The sequence below is a fragment of the Scyliorhinus torazame genome, chromosome 11 (genome assembly GCF_047496885.1).
Source record: "Scyliorhinus torazame isolate Kashiwa2021f chromosome 11, sScyTor2.1, whole genome shotgun sequence".
Classification (NCBI taxonomy): Eukaryota; Metazoa; Chordata; class Chondrichthyes; order Carcharhiniformes; family Scyliorhinidae; genus Scyliorhinus; species Scyliorhinus torazame.
The window spans coordinates 71,873,959-71,898,217 of NC_092717.1; the positions used below are offsets into that span (position 1 = coordinate 71,873,959).

A 24,259-nucleotide genomic window follows, 5' to 3' on the forward strand; every position below is an offset into this window, starting at 1 on the left:
ACTGGGAAGAAGCAGTCAGTGCAGGGATCCCCTGCGGTCGTTCCCCTGAGAAACAAGTATGCCGCTTTGGATACTTGTGGGGGGGACGACTTACCAGGGGTAAGCCATGGGGTACGGGCCTCTGGCACGGAGTCTGTCCCTGTTGCTCAGAAGGGAAGGGGGGAGAGGAGCAGAGCATTAGTAATTGGGGACTCGATAGTCAGGGGCGTAGATAGGAGATTTTGTGGGAGCGTGAGAGACTCACGTTTGGTATGTTGCCTCCCAGGTGCAAAGGTACGTGATGTCTCGGATCGTGTTTTCCGGGTCCTTAGGGGGGAGGGGGAGCAGCCCCAAGTCATGGTCCACATTGGCACTAACGACATAGGTAGGAAAGGGGACAAGGATGTCAGGTAGGCTTTCAGGGAGCTAGGATGGAAGCTCAGAACTAGAACAAACAGTTGTTATCTCTGGGTTGTTGCCCGTGCCACGTGATAGTGAGATGAGGAATAGGGAGAGAGAGCAATTAAACACGTGGCTACAGGGATGGTGCAGGCGGGAGGGATTCAGATTTCTGGATAACTGGGGCTCTTTCTGGGGAAGGTGGGACCTCTACAGACAGGATGGTCTACACCTGAACCTGAGGGGCACAAATATCCTGGGGGGGAGATTTGTTAGTGCTCTATGTGAAGATGAGGTGTGAAGTTTCAGTTGGAGCGATGGACAGTTACAAGGTAGTTACAAGGTAGCGAGGAAGGATCTAAAGAGAGAGCTAAGACGAGCAAGGAGGGGACATGAGAAGTATTTGGCAGGTAGGATCAAGGAAAACCCAAAAGCTTTCTATAGGTATGTCAGGAATAAGCGAATGACGAGGGAAAGAGTAGGACCAGTCAAGGACAGGGATGGGAAGTTGTGTGTGGAGTCTGAAGAGATAGGCGAGATACTAAATGAATATTTTTCGTCAGTATTCACTCAGGAAAAAGATAATGTTGTGGAGGAGAATGCTGAGACCCAGGCTAATAGAATAGATGGCATTGAGGTACGTAGGGAAGAGGTGTTGGCAATTCTGGACAGGCTGAAAATAGATAAGTCCCCGGGTCCTGATGGGATTTATCCTAGGATTCTCTGGGAGGCCAGGGAAGAGATTGCTGGACCTTTGGCTTTGATTTTTATGTCATCATTGGCTACAGGAATAGTGCCAGAGGACTGGAGGATAGCAAATGTGGTCCCTTTGTTCAAAAAGGGGAGCAGAGACAACCCCGGCAACTATAGACCGGTGAGCCTCACGTCTGTAGTGGGTAAAGCCTTGGAGGGGATTATAAGAGACAAGATTTATAATCATCTAGATAGGAATAATATGATCAGGGATAGTCAGCATGGCTTTGTGAAGGGTAGGTCATGCCTCACAAACCTTATTGAGTTCTTTGAGAAGGTGACTGAACAGGTAGACGAGGGTAGAGCAGTTGATGTGGTGTATATGGATTTCAGCAAAGCGTTTGATAAGGTTCCCCACGGTAGGCTATTGCAGAAAATACGGAGGCTGGGGATTGAGGGTGATTTAGAGATGTGGATCAGAAATTGGCTAGCTGAAAGAAGACAGAGGGTGGTGGTTGATGGGAAATGTTCAGAATGGAGTTCAGTTACAAGTGGAGTACCACAAGGATCTGTTCTGGGGCCGTTGCGGTTTGTAATTTTTATCAATGACCTAGAGGAAGGCGCAGAAGGGTGGGTGAGTAAATTTGCAGACGATACTAAAGTCGGTGGTGTTGTCGACAGTGTGGAAGGATGTAGCAGGTTACAGAGGGATATAGATAAGCTGCAGAGCTGGGCTGAGAGGTGGCAAATGGAGTTTAATGTAGAGAAGTGTGAGGTGATTCACTTTGGAAGGAATAACAGGAATGCGGAATATTTGGCTAATGGTAAAGTTCTTGGAAGTGTGGATGAGCAGAGGGATCTAGGTGTCCAAGTTCATAGATCCCTGAAAGTTGCCACCCAGGTTGATAGGGTTGTGAAGAAGGACTATGGAGTGTTGGCCTTTATTGGTAGAGGGATTGAGTTCCGGAGTCAGGAGGTCATGTTGCAGCTGTACAGAACTCTGGAACACCGCATTTGGAGTATTGCGTACAGTTCTGGTCACCGCATTATAGGAAGGACGTGGAGGCTTTGGAGCGGGTGCAGAGGAGATTTACCAGGATGTTGCCTTGTATGGAGGGAAAATCTTATGAGGAAAGGCTGATGGACTTGAGGTTGTTTTCGTAGGAGAGAAGAAGGTTAAGAGGAGACTTAATAGAGGCATACAAAATGATCAGGGGGTTAGATAGGGTGGACAGTGAGAGCCTTCTCCCGCGGATGGAAATGGCTGGCACGAGGGGACATAGCTTTAAACTGAGGCGTAATAGATATAGGACAGAGGTCAGAGGTAGGTTCTTTACGCAAAGAGTAGTGAGGCCGTGGAATGCCCTACCTGCTACAGTAGTAAACTCACCAACATTGAGGGCATTTAAAAGTTTATTGGATAAACATATGGATGATAATGGCATAGTGTAGGTTAGATGGCTTTTGTTTCGGTGCAACATCGTGGGCCGAAGTGCCTGTACTGCGCTGTATCGTTCTATGCTCTATGTTCTATTGTGTCCAGTTCTGGTCGCCTCATTATAGGAAGGATGTGGATGCTTTGGAGAGGGAACAGAGGAGATTTACCAGGATGCTGCCTGGAATGGAGGGCATGTCTTATGAAGAAAGGTTGAGGGAGCTAGGGCGTTTCTCACTGGAGCGAAGAAGGCAGAGAGGTGACTTGATAGAGGTGTACAAGGTGATGAGAGACATGGATAAAGTGGATAGCCAGAGACTTTTCCCCAGGGCGGAAATGGCTGTCACGAGGGGACATAGTTTTAAGGTGATTGGAGGAAGGTATAGGGGGAAATGTCAGAGATAGGTTCTTTACACAGAGAGTGGTGGGTGTGTGGAATGCACTGCCAGCAGAGGTGGTGGAGTCAGACTCATTAGTGACATTTAAGCGACTCTTAGACAGGCACATGGACAGCAATAAATTGAAGGGCTGTAGGTTAGGTTGATCTTAGATTAGGATAAATGGTCGGCACAACATCGTGGGCTGAAGGGCCTGTACTGTGCTGTACTGTTCTATGTTCTATAATGGAAAACTCCATTGATCTCGGGCAGGATTCTCTGGTCGCCGGGCAAACACAGCCGGAGAATCCCGCCCAGTGACTAAGTGTCATTGAATAGCGGTGGGGAACTTGCAAAGATTGCAGGGCTCCAGGAAAAAGGGCAGGAGAGTGAGACTAACTAAATTACTATTGCAGAGATCTAGCATGGCACAACAAGCCAAATGACCTCCCACTGTGCTGTAACCATTCCAGGATTCTACTAATTATTCTCATTTTTATTTTTAACATGTATCTCTTCAGATGCCGTCCTACCGTGAATTAAAGCTGAATAAAAGGGTGAGGAGTTACATCTTGCTTCAGATGCTGAAGGTAGGTTGGGGAGTTCATAGCGTGATAGTGGAGTGGGATTGCAATGACTTAATAACCACAGAGATATCAATTCAATAAATGCATTACAATGACAACAAATAATGTTTTCATTAAATATTGTTTGACTGAAATATATCTGCAGTACCTTTTGGACCTGGCAAGATTATATGAGTTGCACAGATGTCTGAGGCAGGACGATGGGTTGCACTGAAGGACAGAGTCTGTACTTGTAGAACTATGAGCAAAAACAAAAATTTCTTTAGCCGCTCCACCTCCATTCCTCTAGATTTGTTCAACCTGTAAAAACATGAAATGCAGCTGTACTCAGAATGTTTAATTATGTCTGCATCTGGGTGATTTTACCCCTGAATGAGAGGGAAAAATGGATGATAAACATTTCCAACTCATCGTATGTCACTCCTGGTTTATATTTCCACAGAAATCGATGGGAATCAGGAGACATTTACTGCCAATCTGTCATTACCTGTTTTGCACTATCACTCAAAATCAATATCTACTCTTTTCACACCTAACAGCCATACTTTTCAAATGCATTTATTTATGTTAGGTTGACTTGACACAACACCCACAGATATAAAAGCAAAATACTGCAGATGCAGGAAATCGGAAATAAAAACAGAAAATGCTGGATAAACTCAGCAGGTCTGCAGCATCTGTGGATAGAAAAACAAATTTAATGTTTCAAGTCCGTCTGACTTCCAAAATGTTTTCCAATTAGAAATCCAAGGTTATAGAACATAGAACATAGAACAGTACAGCACAGAACAGGCCCTTCGGCCCTCGATGTTGTGCCGAGCTTTGTCCGAAACCAAGATCAAGCTATCCAACTCCCTGTCATTCTGGTGTGCTCCATGTGCCTATCCAATAACCGCATGAAAGTTCCTAAAGTGTCCGACTCCACTATCACAGCAGGCAGTCTATTCCACATCCTAACCATTCTCTGAGTAAAGAACCTATCTCGTCATCCCACCTATATCTCCCACCCCGAACCTTATAGTTATGCCCCCTTGTAACAGCTACATCCACCCGAGGGAATATATCTGAACGTCCACTCTATCTATCACCCGCATCATCTTATAAACCTCTATTAAGTCACCTCTCATCCTCCTCTGCTCCAAAGAGAAATGCCCTAGCTCCCTCAACCTTTCCTCATAAGACCTACCCTCCAAACCAGGCAGCATCCTGGTAAATGTCCTTTGCACCCTTTCCAATACTTCCCTATCCCTCCTATAGTGAGGTGACCAGAACTGCACACAATACCCCAAATGTGGTCTCACCAGGGTCCTGTACAGTTGCAGCATAACCCCACGGCTCTTAAACTCAAGCCCCTGCTAATAAACGTTAACACACTATAGGCCTTTTTCACGGCTCTATCCACTTGAGTGGCAACCTTCAGAGATCTGTGGACATGAACCCCAAGATCTCTCTGTTCCTCCACATTCCTCAGAACCCTGCCGTTGACCCTGTAATCCGCATTCAAATTTTTCCGACCAAAATGAATCACCTCGCACTTATTAGGGTTAAACTCCATCTGCCATTTTTCGGCCCAGCTCTGCATTCTATTAAGCTTTGCAGCCTACAACAGCCCTCCACCTCATCCACTACTCCACCAATCTTGGTGTCATCAGCAAATTTACTGACCCACCCTTCAGCCCTCTCCTCCAAGTCATTTATAAAAATCACAAATAGCTGAGGACCCAGCACTGATCCCTGTGGTACACCGCTGGTAACTGGTCTCCAGTCTGAAAATGTTCCATCCACCACCACCCTCTGTCTTCTATGTGATAGACAGTTACTTATCCAATTGGCCAAATTTCCCTCTATCCCACACCTCCTACTTTCTTCATGAGCCGACGATGGGGAACCTTATCAAACGCCTTACTGAAATCCATGTATATGACATCAACTGCTCTACCTTCATCTACATACTTAGTTACCTCCTCAAAGAATTCAATCAAATTTGTGAGGCAAGACTTACTCTTCACGAATCCGTGTTTACTATCCCGGATTAAGCTGCATCTTTCCAAATGGTCATTAGTACTATCCCTCAGGACCTTTTCCATTAACTTACTGACCACCGAAGTAAGACTAACCGGCCTATAATTACCAGAGTCATTCCTATTCCCTTTCTTGAACAGAGGAACAACATTCGCCACTCTCCAGTCCTCTAGCACTATCTCCGTGGACAGTGAGGACCCAAAGATCAAAGCCAAAGGCTCTGCAATCTCATCCCTTGCCTCCCAAAGAATCTTCGGATATATCCCATCTGGCTAAGGGGACTTGTCGACCCTCAGGTTTTTCAAAATTGCGAATACATCTTCCCGCAGAACATTTACCTCCTCCAGCCTACCCGCCTGTATCACATTCTCATCCTCAAAAACATAGCCCCTCTCCTTGGTGAACACTGAAGAAAAATATTCATTCAACGCCTCTCCTATCTCTTCTGACTCCATGCACAAGTTCCCACTACTGTCCAAACCGGGCAATGTTTAATGTTTCAATTATCTATAATCGACGGGATTCTCTGTCCCGCCGTGCCCGTTTTTCGGTGCTGTGCACCCCCGCTGGAGCGGGATCCTCCGTCCCACCAGCTGCCCAATGGGGTTTCCTATTGTGGGCACCCCCACGCCATTGTAAATCCACGGGCGTGGGTGCACTGCTGACGAAACGGAGGATCCCGCCGATGGAGAATCCAGCCCAATATATCTCCTGTGACCTTACTTACAGGAAGCTGTTTGCTTGGAACAGAAGGATCAGATGGTATAATAGACAATATATCATTGTAATGCATTGAGGAGTTACAGTAGCATGAATGTTAGCAATTAAAAAATAGAACAAAAGTGTATATTAGAGGATTTCAAAGATGAAAATAAGTTGAAATAAACCAGTGTATAATTTATAATATTTTTGTAAAGTATAGATGTAATGTATAAATCTAAATGATTTGGTGGTGGCAATTAATGTTCACACTGTAAGGTTGGTGTGATGAAGTCCAAAGAGGAAAGAAATTCAGGGCAGTTATATTAAATACAAGGGTGCAAAAAAGGGAGGATAGATAACTCCTATTAATGGGGACTATTAAAGCATTGTATTCAGTGTGAATGGGAACTAGCAAAAGCTGAATTTGATTTCACCAGTGTCTGCTCTCCTTCTCCTGATTACCACAATTGGACAGGCGAATGCAAAAGGGAATTAACGTAGTACAATACCATTTCCACATTTATACCCTTCAGAACACTGGATATTTAGGACACCCTGAGTCTTCCTGACATCCACCGATGATAATGTATCTAAAGATGTTACATTGTAGAATTCCAGTTCTTTTCCCGCACCTAGTGGGGCACTAAGGCAGATTTTTGTCTGTTTCCATAGCTGTAATTCCCAGGACAGGTCGCTAGTCTGTCGCCAGAGCCTTATAGCTTGAGGGACGCCACTCCACATCAAGCATGGCTGACCAGGATTCTCTCCTGCTCTTATTGTCAGCTACTGGCATGTTTAGAAGGATTTGCATGATGATACACTCGACCTGTTTGACTGCATGAATGCACCTTCCTTGGCCATCAAATCATGGGATGGCCAGGTGGCAGGGTGCCAAGGGCCAGGGCCTGAGAGGGGGCCATGTCCATGAAAGGGGGGATGAGGGGGATATGAATGGTGGGGATGTTAACGGTAGGTATGAAGGGGCCTCATGAATGTTGGGGGAGGGGGGGGGGTGAAGAGTGAGGGTCCTGAAAGGGGGGGCCCGAAAGGCAGGTGGATAGGCCTGGAAAAGGGGGGCCCTCATCGGCTCCATAGTGGGGTGTCCTCACCAGGAGGTGTATGGGGTAATGCACAAGCGTGCAGGAAGTAATATTGTCCTTGGGTTGGGGGGGGGGGGGGGGGGCTGGGGGGAATTCTTGAATCCACTTAGAGATCGCGGCATTAAATCAGTCTGATCTCTGTTAAACCGGTCTCACCAGTGAGTTCAGCTCCCTGTTGCTGAAAAAATATATTTATTTTATGTAAATTTAGAGTACCCAATTCTTTTTTTCCAATTAAGGGGCAATTTATCGTGGCCATTCCACCTACTCTGCACATCTTTGGGTTGTGGGTGTGAGGCCCACACAGACACGGGGAGAATGTGCAAACGCCACATGGACAGTGACTTGCGGCCGGGATCGAACCCGGGTCCTCAGAGTGTGAGGCAGCAGTGCTAACCACTGCGCCACTGTGCCGGAAAAATTCCAAGGGCAAGATTCTCTGGAAGAATTTCTAAGTTCATTTGTGGCAGGTTTTTCAGGGAGTTTCTGCTGGTGGGTTCCCCACCACTATTCAATGACACTTATGGTGGGATTCCCTGGCTGCGCCTGCTCTGCGATCGGAGAATCCAGCCCAAGTTCAATGGACTTTTCCATTGTCCTCGTCTCGCCCGTGGCGATCTGGGGTTGGTTTAGTAAAAGGGGCTGGTTTAGCACAGGGCTAAATCGCTGGCTTTTAAAGCAGACCAAGGCAGGCCAGCAGCATGGTTCAATTCCCGTACCAGCCTCCCCGAACAGGCGCCGGAATGTGGCGACTAGGGGCTTTTCACAGTAACTTCATTTGAAGATTACTTCTGACAATAAGCGATTTTCATTTTTCATTTCTTGCGGGGGATGGGCGGAGGGACCCTGGGGAGTTTCTCACCGGTTTAGCCCACAATGAGGGCGTGATTCTCTTGCCACGTTGTGCTCAAGTGGGAGCACAATGCGGCTGGAGAATCCCGGGAGAGGCCTCCAACCGACCTTCCGGCAGCCTCTGCACCTCGCGGGATTCACCAAAGTTCCCTCAGACGTTGGAGTCGGACCACCGCCCAAAGGGGTGGGACTAAATGGCACACGCAGAAGTAGGTCTTAAATCTACTTACGGCCTACCTGCCCGGGATCCATCGCCCTCTGCTGATTCTCTGGCCTCCCCAGGGATGTTGCAGCCGGGCGCCGAACAGTGCTGGTCCACACAAACGTGGACCAGGCGGAACGACACCCAGGGATCTCCTGGAACATTGGAGACCCCCAGGGTGGTCAGGGTAAGTGCAGGGTGGTTCCCTGACCCTCCAACCGGATGCCACTGCTAAGCCAGCATGAGAATTGCCTGGGTGTCAGGGTGTCAGTGCAAGGGTGCCCAAGTGCCAGCGCGGCACTGCCAAGTGTCAGGGGGCAAGGGGGGGGGGTCATGCCCATGAAATGAGGATGGGGGGGGGATTTGAAGGGTAGGGGAGTGCAGGGCAGGTAAGTAGGGGCCTCTGGAATATTGGGAGGGGCTGACTGGTGGGGATCACAGAAGTGAGGGGGTGCTGTGAGGTGGCTTGGGGGGGCCTGAAGAGGGAGGACCCCCATGGACCCCATAGCGGTGTACCTTCACTTGGGGGGGGGTGTGAGGCAGTGCCCATGTGTGTGTGGAGGGTGCCATTTCCCATGGGTGGGGGTGTGTGGGGGACCCACACTTAGAGATTGGGTCATCCTTTCAAAATGGCGTCCCAATCTCTGAGTTCAGCTCCCCAGTGCTAAATAAAATTCTAAGGACGCGATTCTCCAGAAAAAGTTTTGAGTGAGGTAGCGAGCAGGAATTGCCACGAGCTTCCCTGTGCTCGGCCCAGCGGGGCCGGCAACGCAATTCAACCTTAATTGGTCTACTTCACGAGGCTTCACGGACTTCTTGCCACAAATGAAGGCTCGCCAGTTGATTCGCCTGGACCATGCTCATCAACCCCCCGCTAACAAGGTTGAACAGCACTTAAGCTGGACTTGCTCAGCCAACATCAGCCAGCTTGTAATAATGGCGCCGAGGGGGCTAGCCCCAACATTGGGAGATGCTGACTTTGCGAGGCTGCTGGATGCCCTGGAGGCCCAGTTCCCCCGAATGTCCCGAAGAGTCTATCACAAGGCAGCTTGTGCTGCCTGGTTTGTGATGGCGGCAGCTGTCAGGTTGGGGAGTGTGACCAGGAGGACTGGCCTCCAGTGCCGTAAGATCAACGACCTACACCAGCAGCACGAGTGAATAGACACCAATGGGACTTCCCATTGTAACCATCACATGCCGCCTCAGGACCTAAAGATGCCGACCAGGCCAGCTCCTCAGAGATCGGAGCGATCTTTTTAAAGGATGGACCAGCTTCCACATAATCCTACAGTATCCCCTATTGACCAGCAGAGTCCCCTCTTCCCCATTCGCAGGCATCAGCGCCCACCATCGCTGCTACCAGTATCTCCCCACCCAATGTTATCAGCGCCCGCAATGGGGTTGCCGTAAGGCCCCTCCCCATTTAAGAATTCCCCCTCTCAGGGCCCTCTTTCATGCACCCCCACTTACCCAATTCTTCCCCCTTCCATGGTCATGCCCCCTCTCAGGGCCATGCCTTGGCAGTGCCCCTTGGCAGCCTTGCAGTGCCTCGTTGCAATCTGGCCCGTTAGCACCCAGGCAGTGTCAATCTGCCAGTGCCAGGCCATGCCCCCAGCTACCTGAGAGCTCCAATGCCCTCGGCGCTCCCTGACATGGCCATCACATTTGGTCTCCATTTATGGAGCTCAGTAGTGATTCCCATCGGCCTCTGGCTGCGCCAGCAGGGACGGAGAATCCCAGGATTCAGAAAGCTCCAGCTTTGAATAGTCTGAGCATGTTTATAATAACAATAATAATCTTTATTGTCACAAGTAGGCTCACATCCACACTGCAATGAAGTTACTGTGAAAAGCTCCTGGTCGTCACATTCCGGCACCTGTTCGGGTACACAGAGGGAGAATTCAGAATGTCCAAATTAACTAACAGCACGTCTTTCGGGCTTTGTGAGAGGAAACCGGAACACCCGGAGGAAACCCACGCAGACGCGAGTAGAACGTGCAGACTCCACACAGACAGTGATCCAAGCTGGGAATCGAACCTGGGACCCTAGCGCAGTGAAGCAACAGTGCTAACCACTGTGCTATCTATTTTAACATAGAATTTACAGTGCAGAAGGAGGCCATTCGGCCCATCGAGACTGCACCGGCTCTTGGAAAGAGCACCCTACCCAAGGTCAACACCTCCACCCGATCCCCATAACCCAATAACCCCACCCAACACTAAGGACAATTTTGAACACTAAGGGCAATTTATCATGGCCAATCCACCTAACCTGCACATCTTTGGACTGTGGGAGGAAACCGGAGCACCCGGAGGAAACCCACGCACACACGGGGAGGATGTGCAGACTCCGCACAGACAGTGACCCAAGCCAAACCTGGGACCCTGGAGCTGTGAAGCAATTGTGCTAACCACAATGCTACCGTGCTGCCCCTTCAATGCTCATTTAAGTATGCTCAGCTGGTTCAGGCCCTCATGTTAGGTGCTGCGGACCGGGAGCATCATGCTCCATTTGCGCCCGTCCCGGACCTCGTTTCAGGGCTCACTTACTGTTCTCCAGGAATAGTGGGAGGTTCACCAGGTCAAACGTGGGGAGAGTTGCACCCTGTACGGCAATGAACAAACAGCAGTGACTGTCAGGAGATCATTTTCATCCTGATTTTTAATTGTTCTGATAGGTACTTTGCTTATTTTAGGTTCCATTCTAAGTTGACTGTCAGCAACCTTTTAACTTTTCTTTGCAAGTTTGCCCTCCTTGTTTTATTTCTTTCTGTTGACAGATAGAAAGTAAAATATTTGTCTTCAGGCATGAGTTCCTTTTATCCCTGAACATGAGAACTAATGTTGCAACCATAGTGATGAATGGCAATAGACTGCTGAACCTGTATTTGATCTGAATTCTCTGATTGGGAGATTCTCCTGCCAGCGAGGAATCGCCTCTCATTTGCACTCACACTGGGAATGAGAATCCAGAGAAATTCACAATCCCTTGCCATGTAAAGTTATGCAAGGCAGAAATTGCGAGGGATTCCCTCGTGAATCCTGCTTTTGGGTTGCCATTTTGAGCAGGCGGCCTGATGTTGAGGTCTGGCAGCTGGGGCGCCTCTCGCCTGCAATGCAACTCCGCGCCCCCCCACCCCCCGCTCCCCACAGTGACCCAGCCGCCCCCACCGGAGACTCCCACCAGAGACCCCCACCCATAAGAGAACCCGCAAACAGACCCCCCCCCCCCCACCCCACACACACTCCATAAGAGAGATCCCTGCCTGGAAGCCCCCCATGACAGAAACGTCTGCTTGGAAGCTAGAGAACAATCCAGGCAGAGACAGTGAAAAAAGAATCACTGCTTTAAAACTTACCTGTGCCCTCTACCTGTTGACTCAAGCAGAGGAGGCAGCACCTGTAAATTCCTGGAAAAGGAAAACCACATCAGCTGGGTTAAACCCCTCAGAACTTTGTTCTGCAAGGCATAATTTACATCAATGGGAAATTACTAGACGGTGATTGCATAGAACTAGCTGTATGGATTGTTTAATCTTATTTCCCTGAATGCTTCAGCGGCACGGTAACACAGTGGTTAGCAATGTTGCTTCACAGCTCCAGGGTCCTAGTTCCAATTCCCGGCTTGGGTCACTGCCTGTGCGGAGTCTGCACGTTCTCCCCGTGTCTGTGTGGGTTTCCTCCGTGTGCTCTGGTTTCCTCCCACAGTCCAAAGATGTGCAGGTTAGGTGGATTGATCATGCTAAATTGGCTCTTAGTGTCCAAAAAGGTTAGGTGGGGTTACTGGGTTATGGAATTGGAGTGGATTTGTGGGCTTAAGTTTGGTGCTCTTTGCAAGGGCCGGTGCAGACTCGATAGACTGACTGTCCGACTGCACTGTAAATTCTATGACTCTATGATATCAGTTAGACTGCTGTGCAACTAACCGCATAGTTTAGAAACATCTAGTTAAAATTTCGAGCTTTTGGACCACATCAAAGGCTGTTAAGTACTTTCTGCAGAGAAAACAGGAAGTGAGAGCACTTAACTGCCTTTGACATGGTAGAAGACTTTGTGTAGATTTCTTTCTAACCATCCATAATAACTGGAAACATCATCCTGGATTGATGTAACACAGACTGTGAGAGGATGGAAAATGGGGGGGGGGGGGGGGGGTGAAGGATAGCGATGATGGACTAAGCCATGTGCTACATGAAACTGGCAATGATAAGGGCCTCCCTGGTTTGATAGATCCTCCCCGCTGCCGCCTGTCCTCCAGCCTCCTGCTGGTCCTCCAGTTCCTCCCCAGGATCGTCCTCCAGCACTTTGTGGTCCAGCAGTCCCCTCATCATCCTTGTCCGCCTCCTCAGAAGTATCCACTTGTTGCTCCTTCATCACCTCCAGAACATTGTCTTTCTGCTCTGTCAGGTTGTGGAGAACACAGCAGATCACCACAAAGTGTGCAACCCTCTGGTGTACTGCGGGGCACCACCAGTGTGGTTGTGGCATCAGAACTGCATGTTGAGCAGGCTGGAGACTTGGGCGGAGAGATGGCAGATGGAGTTTAATCCGGACAAATGTGAGGTAATGCATTTTGGAGGTCTAATACAGGTAGGGAATATACAGTAAATGGTAGAACCCTCAAGAGTATTGACAGTCAGAGAGATCTAGGTGTACAGGTCCACAGGTCACTGAAAGTGGCAACACAGGTGGAGAAGGTAGTCAAGAAGGCATACGGCATGCTTGCCTTCATTGGCTGGGGCATTGAGTATAAAAATTGGCAAGTCATGTTGCAGCTGTATAGAACATTAGTTAGGCCACACTTGGAGTATAGTGTTCAATTTTGGTCGCCACACTATCAGAAGGATGTGGAGGCTTTGGAGAGGGTGCAGAAGAGATTTACCGGGATGTTCCCTGGTATGGAGGGCATTAGCTATGAGGAGCGGTTGAATAAACTCGGTTTGTTCTCACTGGAACGAAGGAGGTTGAGGGGTGACCTGATAGAGGTCTACAAAATTATGAGGGGCATAGACAGAGTGGATAGTCAGAGACTTTTTCCCAGGGTAGAGGGGTCAATTACTAGGGGGCATAGGTTTAAGGTGCGAGCGGCAAGGTTTAGAGGAGATCTACGAGGCACGTTTTTTACACAGGGGTAGTGGGTGCCTGGAACTCGCTATCGGAGGAGGTGGTGGAAGCAGGGACGATAGTGACATTTAAGAGGAGTCTTGACAAATACATGAATAGGATGGGAATAGAGGGATACAGACCCCGGAAGTGTAGAAGATTTTAGTTTAGACAGGCACATGGTGGGCGCAGGCTTGGAGGGCCGAAGGGCCTGTTCCTGTGCTGTACGTCGCTTTGTTTTTTGTTCTTTGTTGATGCACCGCTCAATGACAGGCTGGGTGGCCGTATGGGTCTCTTTGTACCCTATTTCTGCATCGGTCACTGGCCTCCATACTGGCGTCATTAGCCAAGTCCTAAGCAGGCATCGCTTATCCCCAAGAGCCAACCACCCTTCTTGGGGTGGACCTCGAAGCGGCTGTGGATGTCTGACTGCCCCAGGACATAGCTATCGTGGACACTCTCTGGGAGTAATGCACGCACGTGCATGCTCATTATGTGTTGGTCACACACAAGCTGTATGTTCAGGAAGTGGAACCCCTTCCTGTTAATGTAGGGCACTCCCAGCTGGCCTGGTGAGCACAAGACGATGTGCGAGCAGTCTATCAGCCCCTGGACCTGGGACATCCCGGCGATGGTGGATTATCCTGCTGCCCAGGCATCTTGTTGGGCTTGGTCCGTGTCAAAGTTTATATAATTTTCTGCCCAGGCAAATAGGTCATCCGTGACCTGTCAGATGCACCTATGGGCTGTGGCCTGAGAGATGCAACACAGAGCATCGAGCCCTGGAATGATCCTGAGGTGTAGAAGTTCAGGGCTGCAGTGACCTTGACGGCCACCGGGAGCGGGTGTCCTCCTCCTCCTAGTGATGCCAAGTCAACAAGGATATGGCACAGTGCCGGACCATCCCCTTGTTGAGGCGGAGCCTCCTGCAGCACATGCTGCCTGTCATCTGCTCGAATGACCAGCGATGCCTGTACACTCTGGGCCATTGCAGGCCTCCTACTCTGGGTCTCATCCTGGCCTGATGGGCAGCCGGATCTTCAGGGTGTGGGGTGGGGCTGTTGATGCTGCTGCTGCCACCGCCATCTCTGGCGGCTGGCTGCCCGGCCTGCCAGCAGCATCACAAGGGCAAGTTCCACAGGGTCTAAAATATTGTCCATACCGATCAATATCTGTAAGGAATTGGGAGAGGGTGTTAGACTGACAAACAGTAATGTCTTTCATCCTGGGACCCTCCATTCCCTCATTGATTCCTCCCCCCCCCCCCACCGCATTGGGAACGCCATGCCCACGCACACCTGGCTGCAGCGGGGCTCCCACTCACCGGACCCCAGAGCCTGAACCCCTGACACCCGCACATAATGTTACCTGGAGTGGGTGCTGGTCCTATCCCCATTGCAATCATCCACCCCCCGGCCATGGACATGTCCCGGGCCTGAGACCCAGCCCCTGGGTGTTCGGATGTTGGCTCCTGCATCAGTGGGGTTGCCTCCTGCAATGTTCAGGCACAGTGTCCCGGCATCATGGTCTAATTCGGATGCTAGGCAATAACACCCACATGCTAACTGGCACGTCTACCCACGGAAATCCACTTGTGATATGTGAAGTGCTCACTTAACCACAATTGCCAATATCCTATTAGCAATAGCCTTCATCCGCAAGGTCAGAGGCCTCAGCAGTCTGTGGGATTTAAGGGATGTTGGTGGGGTAAACAGGAAGGGACTAGTATTCTCTCTGGATTGGGTACACACAGGGGTTTCCCCCCCAGCAGAAATCCGCTCCCTCAGCTCTGATACCCCACCCCCATGGTGGGCCACACCACCTGAGCCTGGACTCCCCTAGGTTGCCCCCGTTTGCCCCCCCCACCCCCTTCCAAGCACGGGGACAGCTAGCCCAGAGCCCCCGTCTCTTTGCCTGTGAACGAAGATGGCTACTCACCTCCTCGGGTCCCCGCATCAGCTCATCCACCAGGAGTACAAATTGGTGCCACGCGACCACTTGCTGGGGAGGCGACTATGGCGGGATCCCAATCTGGCTCGCCTACGGGAGCTGGCCAGTTGCATCGCGAACGGTTTGGTGCCCGGCGTGGGTCTTGGTTTTGGCCTCTCTCACTATTTACTGGCGTCGTTGCCCTCTCGCTCGAGCACAACGAGGCCACTGAATTGCACCCTTAGAAATATTTTGGTTGAATTCCCCCTATTATGCCACAAAGCGACCTTCCTGGCCAATCATTTACATACAAACAAACAAATTAGGAGCAGGAGTCGGCCATTCGGTCCTTCAAATCTGTTCTGTCATTCAATAAGATCATGGTTGATCTGATTGTGGCCTCAAATTCACATTCTGTCGACCCCCCAATATCTTTGAAGCAAAACTGAACAAGAGACAGCTAACATTCACCAAGGATAATTAAGATCATATGGATTAAAAATTTGACTTTTCTTTAACTGTTTGGTAGGTGGAAAGCAGGCGTGTGAACAAATTGCTCCTGAAATGTTTCCATCCTCGGATTTCTGAAATGCGTCCAGTCCAGATGACTTTACAGGCTTCACTATCAGCGGCCTAAATCAAGCATTGGTGATCTTTCATATCAACAAAAAAAAAACCTGTGGAGGAGTACTAGGGATGTGGTAATTTTTCTGAACTAGCAATCCAGATTCCCAGGCTAATGCCAAGGAAACCTTGGCATTCCCCTTGGTAGGCGATGGAATTTACATTTAATTAATAAAATCTGGAATTGAGAGCTAGTCCCAGTAATGATGAAGTAATCATTACTTCATTAGTCATTCACCCCGCATCTGCATGAGTTTCCTCCAGGTGCTCTGGTTTCTTCCCATAGTCCAAAGATGTGCAAGTTTGGTGGATTGGCCATGCTACATTGTCCCTTGGTGTCCAAAGATGTGCAAGTTAGGTGGGGTTACATTGATAGGGCGGGGGAGTGGGCCTAGGTAGGTTGCTTTTTCGGAGGGTCGGTGGCGACTTAATTGCCAAATGGCGCCTTCTGCTCTGTAGGAATCCTATGGTTCTATGGATTTAATGGTGATAATTGATTGTTGTAAAATCCCATCACTAATGCCCTTCATAGAACCATAGAACCCCGAGAGTGCAGAAGGAGGCTATTCGGCCCATCGAGTGTGCACCAACCTTCTAATAGAGCACGCTACCTAGGGCCACTCCCCTGCCCTATCCCCACAACCATACCTAACCTGCACATCCTTGGACACTAAGGGGCAATTCAGAATGGCCATTCCACCTTACCTCCACATCTTTGGACTGTGGGAGGAAACCGAAACACCCGGAGGAACGCCACGCAGACACAGGGAGAACATATGAACTTCACACAGACAGTCACCCAAGGCCGGAATCAAAACCAGGTCCCTGACTTGTGAGGCAGCAGTGCTAACCACTGTGCCACCACTCCGCTCTTGTGAGAAGAAAAACTGCCATCCTTACCTAGTCTGATCTACATGTGACTCGGTACCCATAGTAATGTTTCATAGATTCATAGATTTCATAGAATTTACAGTGCAGAAGGAGGTCATTCGGTCCTTCAAGTCTGCACCAGCTCTTGGAAAGAGCACCCTACCCAAGCCCACACCTCCACACTATCCCCATAACCCAGTAATCCCAATTTTGAACACTAAGGGCAATTTATCATGGCCAATCCACCTAACGTGCACATCTTTGGACGATGGAAGGAAACCGGAGCCCCCGGAGTAAACCCACGCAGACACGGAGAGAACGGGGAGACTCTGCACAGACAGTGACCCAAGCCAGGAATCGAACCTGAGACCCTGGAGCTGTGAAGCAATTGTGCTAACCACTCTGCTACCATGCTGCCCTATGTGGTTGATTCTTAACTGCCTTCCGAAATGGCCCATCAAGCCACTTCTGTTCAAGGGCATTTAGGGATGTGACCAGCGATGGCCACATCCCAAGAAAGAATAAAGACAAAAACCCTTTGCCAAATTGGACTTCCTGGAGTGGATTCGGCCTAGCAAATACCTATCACCAAAATGATAAGAAAAAAAACAAGGATAGCTACAAAGTTCCTCCCATGCCTATGGTCACTGCTGATCTACAAGTGGCCTTCCATCCTGTTGTTCAGCCCCTTCCTCCCAGGACTAATAAAAGCTGCTGCTGAGACAGGCAGTGGGAAATAAATCAGCCAGATTGACAGCTTGAAAAAATTATTTTAATGAGACCTGAAGCCAGCATGTGCGACTTGGGCCTCCTGTTAGGGCACGCACACTTCGTTATACATCCCCCAAAAATGGCTCACAACAAATGTTCTCCCTTTGTATTTAACAAAGAAAGAATTACACCTCCAAAAAGACAAATAACGTAATTCTGACAGGCTGAATGTTTCTCTTTACGTGTTTCCTTGTACATAATTTACTTGTTCGATTTTCTTTTCATCCTTTAAACCTGTTCAATCCTAAAATTCATCAGATGACATCTCAGCATAAAATGTCGATTTGTCTAATGGTTAGACAGGTCAGGACACCGCAATGTTACTGGAAATTGCAGTTTTAAAATCTAAATTATATTGAAACTAAATTTATAAAAACTCTGGGTTTGGCAAGAATCCATCCCTGACAATTCATCAACACTAATGATCCCTTTTCATTGATTTTGTGGGTGGGTTGTGTCTCTGTTAACTTCATTTAGTTTGTCATTATTCTTTCTCTTTGTTTTGATGTAAGCTGACCACAAGGCTTCATTATAATTTAAATTCTCGGTTAGCCAGGATTTTCCCCTTTGAGGCCCAGCAGCATGTGTAGCTGTTTATGACCGTGGTTCTACTTTTAAAACGTACTTTACTAATCCATCTTTCCTTTTACATTATTCACAGTTCTATGAAAGGGAAGTTTCACAAATAATTCTATAGATATAAAACTATTGAGCTGATTACCAGGAACAACTCCCAGGGCAAATAACCTGAATCATTAACTGAAGATATGCAATTTTAGATGCTATCGTTTGTGAAACAGGAAAATGTTGCGGTTCAGCTCCAGTCTTTTCAGAAACATCCTTTTCATTAAACAACACATCTGAGGAAGATATTATTCTGAAAAATTAAATGGAAGCAAAAGACTGAGGAGCCACATGCCACTGTTTATTTAATGCACACTTTCTGCTTACAAACTAAAGTTAATCCTTACGTTACAACAATAAAAACAAACTAAAATTTCTGACCAAACACAAGACATTTGCTTACCTCTCCAAACAACAGAGTAAAATGGAGGATCTTATCCAAGCCTCTGATACCCTATCCAGATCCCTCACAGAGTGTTTATTCATTGTTGACATTTGTTTATTGCAGAGTTGCTTTTAATATTGCGTCAGTGAATCACATTGCCCACCCAGTGTTTCTGCTTACAGGATTTGATTCCATTATATTGAAGTTTCTTTTGTCGAAATCAGTCTGTAAAATGTTTTGTGACCATCAAACAAGTGAAAGCGTTGTTAGACATACGGTTTGATCAAAATCACTGCACTAAACGATTTGTACAGTTCTCTCTATCTTCTTTAAAATAGTTACTCCTTTGCCTATTTTTTTTCTGTTTCTTCATTATGACATGTGTCTCCATTATGTATTTTGCTCCCAAGCCTACAGCAATGTTTCCAAGCACAGGGGGCTGTGAAAAGGTGCACGAGAGCAATGTTAGATAGTTGGAGCTCAAAATCTCTTTTTTTTCCCGTTTAGGAAACAGCTAGTCCACTTTTAACCTTCATAACCGATGGCGGTGACTGGAAGGGAGCATGAGGGGAGGAAACGGGATCAAACGTTATTTACTGGAAGCAGGGGAGGGGCAAAACAAGAAGGATATCTTGCAAAAGATGCTCTTTTGTTTGCTGTACACCAGGCTATTATCTCGGTTAGCTTGGACTTTTTTGTTTGAAGCCCAACAGGAAATATACCTGTTTATCTGTGGTAAAAACAATTTGAGGTGAATAAATGTTACCATATCTTTCCTGCTACTTTAATCACAGTTCTATGACATTAGGCGCTCACAAAAAGGGGCCATTGTCTGCATACGTACACGTTTTTAGATGTTTTAATTTACAAACAGAACATTGTTATGGTCTTGCTTACTTTTCATGAGATCACACATCTGAGGAATGGGTAACATTCTGATAATTGCAAAATCGGAAGGCCTATAAGTCAATGTTCACTTAATGAAAGTTATGGCCACATGTGGTTAATTTTTCAACTTTTATTTTACATTTACTGTAACAATTATGTGGGCGAAGGGGCTGTATAAAGTGATTTGCATGTTCTTAATTTTTGTCCTCCCGTTCTGATCTATTTACATAAAGTTTGGCAGAGGCTAGACAACATGTAGTCAAGGGGGGTAGGAGTGAACAGCAAAACCTTATTTTAAAAATGCAGCAAAGGGAAATAGAAAAGTGACAAAGAAGAGCTGGCTAGCCATATCTGGGAAGAGAGTCAGCCTGACTCCCAGGGGTGAAGCACCCCCATTATAAAGTCAAAGCCAAAGATGGGAGGTATGAAAGGAGATAGATAAGTCTATAAAGTATGTAGTGTTGGTACATTAAATATAATAAGATGTCTTATTAAAGTAATTAATGATAAACAAATAAGAACCAAGTTAGAACTGATATTTGAGATCTTCCAGCTATTGTTGCTGGTGGGAACCTCCAGTCCCACTACCGGTGCACCTCCATTGTTTCTACTGGAACATCGGAACTTCTGTACCAGTGCCTACTGCAAGATTGATCCATCTCTACATGCTTCTCCCATTGTGGAAGTCAGGGCTACTGGGAAAGGACATTACCCTGCACTAGCTTCAGAGTGCTAACCTCTCTGAAGGAATACACCATTGGGTTTTTGGTTCTAGGCTCTGGACTCGATTGAAACAATAATGTCCTGTACCCATTTCATGGTAGAATAGTGGTTAGCACAATTGCTTCACAGCTCCAGGGTCCCAGGTTCGATTCCCAGCTTGGGTCACTGTCTGTGAGGAGTCAGCATGTTCTCCCCATGTGTGCGTGGGTTTCCTCCGGGTGCTCTGTTTTGCTCCCACAGTCCAAAGATGTGCAGGTGGATTGGCCATGCTAAATTGCCCTTAGTGTTCAAAATTGCCCTTAGTGTCGGGTGGGGTTACTGGATAGGGTGGATGTGGGCGAATTAAGCAGGCTGCTCTTTCTAAGAGCCGGTGCAGACTCGATGGGCCGAATGGCCTCCTTCTGCACTTCAAATTCTATGAATTCCTGTATTCCTCTTTTACTGTATGAATGCAGGGGGGGGGGGGGGGGGCAGTGGGGCATTGCAAACCCTTTTTCTATGTTTTGAGTGTGTGGAATATAAACTAGCCCTCTGATTTTACCCTATCATGAGTTTGCGGTCAGGTTATTAATAGAGGGTTTGGATCATTCCAAAAGGGAAAGGTTTATGGGCCTGAATTTCACGGCTGCTGGGTGAGCACAGTCGGCAGGCTCAGGGTGAATGTGGAAACTGCCCCCCTGCGACATTGTGTTGCAAACGCAGTTTCTCTCTGGGTGGCCAGTAAAAGCCTGTCCAGCTTGAACCGAGTCTTCTTGTTAGGCTGACAGGCCAGGTGACGGTGGGAGCTACTTGTTTAAAATATGCAGAGGCAGCTCCCTGAAGGCAGCCAGGTGTTGTGGAGGAGGCTGATGGAGTTGTCAGGATGGAATCGAATAACTGTCTTGTTGTGCTGTCATGGCCATAGCATCCGGTGGGCACAGAAGTTGGGAAGGCAAGTCTGGGGGGCACTCTGCCCCCTGTTTATCAGCCGAGTCCCTAGGCATACTGGTCAAGGTCATTGCCAAACGTGACGTTCTGGTGCCAAGAGTTAGCAAAAGGAGGCCACCGCCTCTAACAAAGAAGGCCTGGGCAGAGATGGTCACCCAAGTCAGCAGGCACAACGTGGTGCACCGCATCTGGATACAGTGCCACAAAAGGTTTAATAATCTTCCTGTGTGGAGATGTGTAGTTGTGTGCCTATTCCTTGTGATGCTCAGGGGTTTAAAAGTGTGTGTGTCAGCCGACACTGTAGCCTGCACCAGGCAGGCTGGGGGCTTGTCCACTAGGCCTGACTGCATTGAAGTGTGAGGTGTGATACACTGATGTGGCCCACAACCTGGTTTTCAGGTGAGGGGTGGGGGATGTGGCGGGGAGACATCATTCTGTCGAGTGTATAAGAATGGACAGAGGGGAGTCGAACTTACTAGACCTCACCCATTATGAGATGGTACCCTGGAGCTGGAATGGCATCGCAGAGCTCGCTCCATCAGTGATGGAGAGGAAGGTAAGAATGCAGCGTACAGATATGAGGCTGGTGGAGAGTGCAAACAGTGTGTGCCCCTGTTACCTGAAATGGAATTGTCAAAGCAAGAGTGCCCACTGGTCCTCCAACTACGATGGCACCATTATGCAGTTCTCCACTGTCTCACCAGCCCACCCAGCACGTAAATTGACTATTATGATGATTGAATGTACTGACATTGCATTCCTCCCTCAGATGCAACATCCTCTAGTGGTTCCAGAGACCCAAGGCCCCTTTTAACTCCTGAGGGGGACGCACAGACAGACGGACCTGTGTCACACCCTGCCTCTGAACCAGAAAGCAGTGCAGAGATAAGTACAGCGATTCTGATGGCAGTGCACAGTGGGGAGGGCAAGGCATGATGGCATCAGGAGCTGGCAGGGGCACGGTATGCCCAGGGCGCTGGTAGTCAGAGACCATCCTCAGTCTGAGGCAGAAGACAAGCCTCTGTGTCATCAATCTGGCGGCAGATGCTGGATGTCCAGAGGGATGCGTGGGGAGATCTGGCGGTGATCCCAGAAGTTCTGCGTGTCATGGTCTCTGCCATGGAGAAGTCTATGTGGAGCTTGAGTTCTGCGTTAACCCTGAACTCCGAGCGCACAGCCTCTTCCATTGAGAGAGTGGCAACTCTCACTCTCATGAAGAGGCAGCTCTAGGAGCAGAATGGGTTTAAGCACAACAGGCGCTTTTCACAGATGACGTTATTGTCATTCCTATTTCAAAACTCTCTTGATAGTGTAATCATTACTACTAGAAAATGCTGTGCCTGTTTCCTGTTTCTTATATTGACTTTGTTGTAATGACCTGAGTATGTGTGATGATTCGTTCAGGTGTGGAAGTCCACTGGGGCTTTGAACTTTATTGCGTAGGTTGCAGTTGGAATTTGGGGTCCTGCATTTGCACAGCACAAATATCTTGTACAGAGCTTGTACAGCATAAGCTGGAATCACTGCCCTGTCAGCCTAGCTGAAGGTTTGCATTGTCAAGGCCTCCATGGTGTCCCTGCCTCCCTGAATCTGTCTCCTTGTCCTCACCCTGTGTCTGCCCAGCCTCCTCATCAGACCCAACAGTAGATCCTCAGCCTCCAGTGGGTCCCCATTCACCAGAGCCACTGATCAGTCCAGGCATCTGAAACGCACCTTCAGCAGCCCAATGGCCCTCTCTCCCACTCTCCTAGTGGAGGCGTAACTCCTGTTGAATCTCTCCTCAATCTCAGTTCCCGGTTGTGGGAGTTGGGTAATGAGCCACCTTTTCAGAGGATAGCTCTTGTCTCCCAGGAGCCATCCAGCCAAACAAGCAGGAGCCACAAACAACCTTGGCACTGTGAGTGTGGTAGGATGTAAGTGCCACGCAAGCTCTGGGTCAATGGCCACAAACGTGCACGGTCTGTGCCTTGAGGTTGCAGATAATCTGGATGTTTATACAGTTCACAAAGGCCACATGAGTGCAGACACTGGCAGCCAGGATGCATGAGATACCTGCAATTGCTGCAGAACCTTTGGATCTCTCAACGTCACTGACCTCATCTATCCAGTAATGAGTGAACGTCATCGTCCATGATACGGTAAGCGTGATGCAGCAGTGGGCAGCAGATTGCGACACACCACACAGATCCCCGACAACCTCTGGAAAGAGCCAGTGGCTTAGAGGTCGAAGGCCACTGTGACCTGCAGAGCCCTGGCACAGGGTGTTCACCCACACAGTTGGAGGAGATCACCAACCCAATCATCTGGTATATGGTGGTAACAGTGTTTCAAGTGAGGAGGAGTCTCCTTTGACACTGCACTTTGGGCATGTTGAAGTAGTTGGAGCACTGCCTGTACACCCTGGCTGCGGAGTAATGGCACCTCCCGCGGAGCTTTCTGTCTTTCACTCCCTGATGGCCCTGCTGCCCCTGTAGGCACTGTGCCCACCCATCTCCTCCCACACGTCACTCGCTGGATGCTGCCTGCAGTCACCTGACCTCCTCTCCCACCTGACCCTTTCATCCACCTCAAAGTGGGTCGAACCAACTGAGTATACAATGCCGATGATCAGAAATGCACAAGGCACTGAGTCATGTACCAAAGCGCACACTTTGCTGAAGTTGTCAAAAAAAGATGGAACGATAAAGTATTTCTGTAAATACATGGAAACCTCACAACTCAAATACACTTCACAGTAATAGGCTTCAACCTTAAGAGACAGAGCCTTTGATCCAGGGAGCTTTTATCCTGCCCCCGGATGAGAACTCAAGAAAAATATATTGATTTCCCTCACGTGTTGCCTGTGCAGTGACCACAAAAACGGGCAATGTAATATTGCTTTCAGATGGTAAATTAATGATCTCAAAGGGCCCTTTAAGTGTTGACGGGCAGGCTTCCATCCCTTGCACTTGTTCTCCGATTCTAATATTGGCGTAATTACATCAGGACGCATGCCCGACATCTGTTTGCGTCATCTCACACAAATGGATGGCACAATGGCACAGTGGTTAGCACAGCCTTACAGTGC

At 48.4% G+C, this 24,259-nt stretch overlaps 1 protein-coding gene across 1 annotated transcript in view; it reads right to left on the bottom strand.

The window, feature by feature from the left end:
• LOC140385340 (collectin-10-like) overlaps positions 1-18,726 on the bottom strand; it is a 99,631-nt gene extending 80,905 nt beyond the window's left edge. Inside the window, exons 1-2 of the mRNA XM_072467403.1 lie at positions 18,673-18,726; positions 3,619-3,770 (exon numbers count right to left, since the gene is read on the bottom strand). Of these exons, the coding sequence (XP_072323504.1) occupies positions 3,619-3,751 (133 nt within the window). The 5' untranslated portion in view covers positions 3,752-3,770; positions 18,673-18,726. The remainder of the gene's footprint in view (positions 1-3,618; positions 3,771-18,672) is intronic.
• Positions 18,727-24,259: the final 5,533 nt, after the last annotated feature.